This window comes from Morone saxatilis, unplaced genomic scaffold, assembly GCF_004916995.1.
Source record: "Morone saxatilis isolate NCDOM2014 unplaced genomic scaffold, NCSU_SB_2.0 Contig12, whole genome shotgun sequence".
Lineage (NCBI taxonomy): Eukaryota > Metazoa > Chordata > Actinopteri > Moronidae > Morone > Morone saxatilis.
Window position 1 is genome coordinate 23,845,142 of NW_023339674.1, and position 8,190 is coordinate 23,853,331.

Below are 8,190 nucleotides of genomic sequence, written 5' to 3' on the forward strand. Positions count from 1 at the left end.
TCATCCCCACTCTCTGCCCCCCTTGCCTGTCTATCTTCAGCTGTCACTATCAATAAAAAGACAATAAAAGTGCAAAATAATACTTCGAGTCTAATGGAAAAATAACCTACTTTTCACTTGATTTGTTACCATAGTAAACAGTTTATGGTCTCCATGATAAAGTCGTGTATGCTTTAGAGTGTCGCTACAGGAACAGAATTTGAAGATGCTTGATGAATACAGGTCATGGTTTCAGTGTGGTAACATCTGAGAGACTAATCCAAACATGGTTTACATGGCCTGATGTAAGATTGTGTTTGGCAATAGAGTGAAAAGAAGAATCTGGAGTAGTTAATTGTTAACACCGACACATTGTTTGCTGCCTCCACAACTTACAACAGCTGCTTTGAAGTCACAGCTGAAATGACGCCTAATATCTTGCAGTAAAATGATCCGACCCAGTTCAATTAGGAGTGGACATGAAAGGTGAGCAGTGGGATATCAAGCGCTAGCTGCCAGACATGTGGTCCTAGCCCAGGGCAGGGGTTAGCCACTAGATCTATTCAGTTTTATGCTCCTTTGTGCTGCAACCAGCATCTCTAATTTAACCAGCAAAGTTCACCAATATCTCCGTCAGTGATTATTTTTGAAGCTAAATATTGGACAGTAGCTAGAAGCCAGATTTGTTGGTTTCATCCCATTAAAAACATTGGGAGACAGCAGTGAGCACTAGCTGTCATCTGTGCGCTCGCCTGACTGGGGGATAAACTGCTGCCTCAGAAGCTCCTGTCTCTTTTGGGCCTCTCATTGAACCGGATTGCTTCAGGTGAAAATCTATCTTCAGATGAAAAATCTTTTAATCAAAGGGTGAGTTTTTAATGTAGCCCATCAGATTCTGTGTAAGCAGATTTTATTACTGACCAGGCATATATCTCACCTTTTATTAATATCTCTGAGACAAGCTGTGAAAAAGAAAAACCAGATAAACTTTTTTTTTTCTCAGCACCAATTTTGGTCAAGTCAAAAATCAGGCATTTTTTTAGATAAATGTGTGGTGTGTCTGGATGCCACTTCCTTTACCTCCGTTACTGACACCAACCTCCTGGCCTAAAAATGGAAATCCTTCCAGTGAGGCACTTTCCAAATACTACTGTGTGTCAAAATTTATATGTTTGCTTCTTTTCCGTCTGCCTGTCTAACAAGCTATCAGGTTTAGTTGGTTTTCACTCATTGTCAGAATAACTTTGTATGTGTAGGAGAGTTTGCAGAAAATAATGGAGCCATGCAGAGCCATACATATAGAGTATGACAGTCTAGCTAACAGGCAGTCTACGTGTTTCAACAGCCTGACCGAAAATATTTCCAAAGTTACTGTGATGGCAGGTTCACCAATTATACCCACAAGTCCTTTTTAACATTTCATTCCCCCGAATCTGTACTGCTTTTACGATCATTATGGCAAGCCCCGAGGCACTTGTGCAGCTAAATAACGGATGCACTGCTGCTGAGAAAATAACTAGAAAACAACATTACAACAGAGATGTAAACATGCGACGCGTCAATCGTAGCCGAGCTGACACGTCTGGGTGATCTGTGACTCCCATAATTAACTGTCAGCGGTGTCAGTGTTCGGCAGCGTTTCACATGAAGGTGAGCGCTCGACTAACTGGCTGAAGTCACCCTCTCTACACGTTTTAAAAGCAAAACAAAACTTCGTCTGTGCAGCGGCAGTAGCAGCAGCTCCGGGCTGTGTAGTTTCCATACAGGGTGATGATGTACTAAAACAAAGCTCGTCAGTTGGAGACGCCGATCTCCCACTATCACAGAGGAGAATGTACCAACACGAACTCTGTCGAGAGCTCTGTTTACACTACTTGACTGTCTGAAGATGGCTTTAGTGGTGGGCAGTCAGTGATGTTTTAATTCCCTGCTGCACAGTATCACAGACATGAATCATAAGAAAGCAGAAGGCATTCAAACTGAGCAGTGTTACTTGCTGAGTCTAAAACACTGTACAGTACACTATACAGTAAACAAATGAGGAAAACGCCAGATTGAGATAATTTAATTGTCCGCTGCATTGCAAACGACCTCATTAACAAAAGAATGATGGGAAATCAGCATGGTCTGGGCGAGGAACCGTCTGTGTGACAGCCATCTGGCTACAATGGGGGGTGGGGTTGGGTGGGGGTTGGGGGACTGGTAAGTTAACACCGCGGCCGTCGTGACTTCCAAGCGCAGGCCTAGAGCACCTCTACATGGAAGCAGGGATTTACACATTTACAGCAGGTTACTTTAAATGACACACCTACAGTACATTTAGAATCTATGTATGAAGGAAAATTTCATACTGGACCTGCGTCTGTTTTTATCAAGCATCTCAGAGAAGGAAATTGGCCTGGTTTGATAGATACTGTATGGTAAAAAATAAATAAAATCCTAATAATTGTGACTGACTTTCCAGGATGCAAAACAAGCACATGAGCTCTGCAAAAACTGATGTGCTCACAACCTTAAAACAACAGAGAAAGTGCAGCTTGGCAAAAAATTATCATTTAGGCCTGCAACGATCATAATTTTAGTAGTAGTGGATTGAACTTTGATAGCTTACATGGGGCGGCAGATAATGTGTGGATTTATTCATTTCCACAAGCTTCATTCATGCAAATGATCTGTTTATCATCTATTTATTTAAATTACATTGTATTTTGTAATGTTTTAGAGGTGTGTTCATATTCTTATATTGTTGCTTATAGAAATACCTGATATTTCATCCAACTGTAATGAGTAGACACATAAGTAAATAATAAATAATAGTAAATAAAAAAGAATGATCAAAATCAAAAAAGCAGAGGTTAATTCCCCACAATGCAACTCAATACCATCTTTCATAAGACCCTCTCTACCTGGTAAATGCCCACATTTTTTGAACTCCATGCCTCCAATTTGTAACCTAGGCTTTCTGTCCAAGCTGAGTTACTCTGTAGGTATCAGAGCTGCAACATTATTGCTGCGCGTGCCATACTCCTCATTTACAGGCACTATTATAGGCATTGTAAAACAATATGAGGGCTGAGCCAAGTTAACTGCTATTTTTTAATTGTTTGCACTTTTTGTTTTAGGCCACACAACTGGCTTACCACTGTTAGCTTATGTACAGCCTACTATGTTAATGGTAAGTATGATTAATTATTCTATTAAAGCCAGCTACTTATTAATTTCGGCATAATTTATGTATATATAACCTAAATAACAAATTCACCAATATTATTTGATTATTATGTTTTCTAAGTTCCTACTTCAAATTTCAACATAGTTAGAAGGGCGGATTCTGAGATGCTTTATAGATACAGGCCCTGGTTTCAGTTTGGGTGAAAGAGAAAGTACACATAGTAATTCGATTCCTGCCATTAATGTAGAAATACAATCTATTCTTAAGTGTAAATTACCTTGAAATGGAAAGGACACTTCAGGACAACATACATACCTATGGATAAACTTCTGCATGACTCTGCTGAAGATAAAGGTTGGTACACACTGCCCATATTTCACTCTTTGTTGTGACTGCGAGACGACTTCTTCCACTCACTTCTGAGTATTTCCAGATACCAGCTGTTTCCTCCACTTCCTGTTCACATTCCTTTGTTTTCTCTCGCCGAGGTTATATGTACAGTTAGAGACAAATAAGCGTGTCAGAACATAGGTTTACTACCGTATATCTACACTTTTTATTACTGCACACGCAGTCAGCTGATCGCTCTGTGTTTTTGTTTTTGAGGAAGTTGTTAGATTGAGCAGCCAATCGCAGCTGCACACTGGGGCACGTCACAACAGGAAGCCAAATGGGGAAAAAAAGTACAACTTTCCAGTGAACTCTAAAGACTGCATAGAAGCAGAGTGAGTGAGAAATAGATGAGTGAGATGCACCACAAGGTAGATTCTCTTTCATTCCAGCCACATGCATTGCTTTGTTTATGGGGAAAAGAGTATACGGTTGGTATGATTTCATAATGAAGGAGGAGCATGTATTGGAGGAGATTTCTGTCTTAAAAACAACTCTGTGTTGCAACAAACCATTATGTACGCTCACTGCTGGGAAATGACTAACAGATTTTGGAGTTTCCCAATCTATCTTCACACTGAGTTGGAACAAATATCGAAATCATTTGTTCCCTTACCAGCCTACATCTCAGTGAAATGTAAACTTTTTTTTTCAGTCGATGACTGAGTATGTTTAAAGCAAATTAAGTTATTATTTCCATTAAATTTAAATATTTCCTTAAGCTTGAAATTATCTTGTAGTAGATTTAGTATCTGAATTGACCAAAAATTGTATGAACTGCAGAAAGAAAATAATAATAATAATAGATTCTATAGCATTTATAGTAAAACAATAAATGAAAAGGTAAAATCAATCTAACAAGTCCGTTAGCAAGTAAAGAAAGCTTACTACAGTAGGTAGTAATATCATTATCAAACTACATTATTTTGTGGGGTCACAATATGCTACAAAACCCCTAAATTAAGACTAAGTAAGTTTAGAGCAACGTTAGCAGCCCTGTCCTGCCCCTGTTTGGGGGAGTTTGTGTTCCTGAAATAGTGTTATGTTTATCAAACCTGTTGGTTTACTTATCATTCTCAAAGCATATTCTCATGGCTCTACCGTGCAATACAAGAGCAATGCTGTGTCTTTATTTCCATGTCTTCTACAGCTGGTGAGGATGCTGACTTTCTGCCTGGAACGTGTAGCTTTAGTTTCAGTCTTTTAGCACTATATCAAGTACGTATCCATCATGTGCATATTTAAGACCCCTTTTTACAGGGTTCTTGTTTTATAATGACTCAGCTGGAAACAGTGAAAAGTTTGCTGGAGTTTTCAACCAACTTCAGCGATAGGTAATTAGCGGACGGTAATTGGCTAACGCTAGATATCTACAGCTGATCAAATCTGCTAGCGGCAGTTGTCATTTCAGCCGACAAAATTGCCAGTCATCAGGTAGTAATCAGAAGCCTGCTTTTATTTACTTCTCTGTGAAATCAAAGACCCACTGTTTAAAAAAAGTTCTATGGTAAATCTATCATTGTTGTCATTGTAAACTGCATATCTATCTGGCTTTTGATACTAAAACAATAGCATGTGGTGTGTTTAGCTGACTAAACCGAGCCTGCTGTGTCTATTTTGGGAAATGGGCTGTCTGTTCCTAAAGGCCTGCCATATATTTGCTGAAAGATTGCTTTGCTTTTGTGACTTGTTAATATGTTATTAGACAATGTAACAGAAATTTCTAATTTTCATAATAAGGAAATAGGTTTCTATTACTAGCAAGGTTTATTTCGTTCATATTGCCCTGCACAACTTAGAATCAATATCAAAACCTTTCCCAGTCAACCAGATCACATTTGGGTTTTTTTCATACAAAAAAAGATACAAAATCTGTATTTTAAAAAATTCCACACCGTCTCTAACAAAGCACTCAGCTCCAAATAAGTTTGGAGTTGCAGAAGTTTTGGGGATGGGATAGGTCTACACTCTGCCTAATTAAATGGCACGTCTCCTACTATTCATGAAGAGCACTTATTAAAACAAGCATTCACATCCAATCCACTAGATAAATGACTTTACACCAAGTGCCATGAAGCCCATTAAATTGCTTCTTTAGAGATGGATCAGGTCCAAACACACAATCAAAGGATTTGACTGGGATTATCTCAGATTAGAAACACTCAGGGACAAATGAGGAGATGACAGGATATCATACATTGAAAGGATAAATTAGCAGTCACATACCAGACCAAATTTGTGATGGGTGTTAGGGAATAAAGAGCGGGGGAAAAGATTGAGTGCTAAAAAGCAAGGAACAGCTCTTTAGTTTTTAGTAAGCCCAATGATACACTGCCAATGTAAACCACAGTAAAAGCTTTTCCCTCTCCCTCTAAAACCTCCTGCCATGTAAATAAAGTCCACATCAGGGAACGAATCAACCACTAAAGACGACGAAATAGACACAAAGTAACTTTTGAAAGATGAATCTGTTAGTTTATGACCTTATGGTGTTACTGTGAAAAACATAGCGTGCTTAAGAATCTTTCTCACACACACACACACACACACACTACGATACCGTTCCTTTAGTACATTTTCACGTTCACTCTCAAGTCTCACAAACATTCTGAAGTAGATTTGAAGTCATTGCTAAAAGTGGAACTAAAGTGAAACACAAGGACTGTGTTTTACACGCATCACATAGTAATCTTGGAGTTCTCATATTTCAGTATAACCGTGTGGATGAACAAAACAGGAACACTGAAGGTTTTTATGTTATTTTTGTCACTTTTTCAGTCACAACCGAGTGTCTGAGACTATGAGCAGAAGTTGAACAATTATTTCAAGTATTTCAAGCCACACAGAAAAAACATATTGATTACTGTGGGTGGTTAGGCCTTAGGCAATTCCTTTAAAAAATGCAGATCTACAGAATTTGCAATAAACCAAACCATTTTAATCAAACATACGAAAACTGTGAGCTTAATTTTAAAAGCAAAAGTAAAAGAGCTATTTTCTTGCATGGTAGATATTTTAGTTCCGCTCTAATTTGAATATTTAAAAGTAAAGTAAAGCAGGCCTAGTGCTGATAAAACACTTTTCAGGAGGATAAATAATGTAGGCAGTGGTTAATGTTAGCATGTACTTCTTTGCATATTTTAAAACCAATGAGGACCTCCGTTGTATCGCATTAAACTAAGGCTTTCACTTTCTCCCAGACGGCAATAAAAGGTATTTCGGAGGGTTTGCACATTAAAGAAATGTGACCTATGGACTCAACATAATCTTCTCTGTCATATGCTCACTTGTCAGGCTCTTTTCCCTTTGTGCTATGGTTATGTGGCATGGACAGTGGGACGCAATACTGTACCTGCAGCGTCTGTTGAAAGCTGAACAGCTCAATTCATCTACTCTTTGATCTGTTTCATCGTCTTTAATGATGAATGATGTGACTTACAGGCTGTCTTTGTGTCGGATTCCGTTTGAGTTTCTCCACCGAAAGAAAGTTTCTAAGCTCACTATCTGTTAAACTGTATCTCTATACCTGGATATTGTATCAGACCAAAGGATGATTGGTGCATACTACATTTTGAAAAATGAACAGATTATGTCCCACTCTTGATGTTTACCATGAACTAGAAATGTACCAATAATCTCCCAGTTAATTGGTAAGTAAGTTTTAGAACAAAAGCTACTTTCACAACAGAATAAACTTCTTTTTTTTTTTAAACTGAACAGAAGAGAATCTTAATTCTTCCTCACATTTGGAACAAGACAATATCAAACGTAACAATAGTTCAGCTATAGTGCAAATTTTTACTTTTTTAAAAAGAGGAACTGTTGTTATCTGTTGACACAGCGTCTAAGCTTCAGGCCTCTCGGTGGAGGTTTCCTTTTGCAGCAGCTGAGAGACGTTTGTGGGTCAGCGTTGCTAGGAGACACACTGTCCCACGGAGCGTTCTTACTGGAGCATGTCATAGGCCCACTGTGTACCCTGAGACGCTTTATCCTGTTTTTAAGAGGCTCACACAGCGTTGGTTTAAGCTATCTGTCCTTCACAACATTGAACATTTGGAAGGATTCGTGCTATTACCTTTGTATTACATAAGCAAAGTGGAAGCTAGCAAGGTAAAATAACTAGCCTCCACTCATAAATGGGAGCTAGCAAAGTAGGCTAGCTAGTTAGCGTGTTCAACTCAGAGAGCACTCATAATGTGGAAGCTAGCATAGCTTATGTTCCACAAGAAAAGTGGAAGCTAGAAAGCTAGGCTAACTAGCTTCAGCTCTTAAAGTGGAAGCTTTTAGCCTAGCTTTCCAACATTAGCATTGGCTCCCACTACTCAGACCTACTCAGTCATCTGCTCCTGCACACTCAGTGCTGTGTTTGTCCTGCATTGTTTAAGGGAGGGGGCTAGCTAGCGTTAGCCGTTTCTCTTTCACAGCTCCAGATGTGGTGACAGCAAATGACCAGACTGCCAAACCTCACAGCAACGGGTAGTCCTGTAAACTCTGCACTCTGTATTTTTACACCATGATTCAAATCACAACACAGAATGGGGTAAGGAGTGTTGAAATCGCAGACAGGGCCAAGTAACGGCTAACCACGTCAGCCTTAACTTCCTGTGTAGCCACTGGAACTGAACTGTTATTACAAACATTTCTAGCCC

The 8,190-nt window shown here is 39.1% G+C and overlaps 1 protein-coding gene across 2 annotated transcripts in view; it reads right to left on the reverse strand.

Moving 5' to 3' along the window:
• Positions 1–3,749, reverse strand: part of LOC118322248 — a 72,951-nt gene extending 69,202 nt beyond the window's left edge. Inside the window, exon 1 of one of the 2 annotated variants that reach the window (XM_035653882.1) lies at positions 3,569–3,749. Coding sequence is in view for 1 of the 2 variants with exons in the window: in XM_035653881.1 (XP_035509774.1) it covers positions 3,467–3,524 (58 nt within the window). In the remaining variant the exon portion in view is untranslated. Of the gene's footprint in view, positions 1–3,466 lie in introns of both variants that reach the window. The other variant, XM_035653881.1, reaches the window with a different exon arrangement.
• Positions 3,750–8,190: the final 4,441 nt, after the last annotated feature.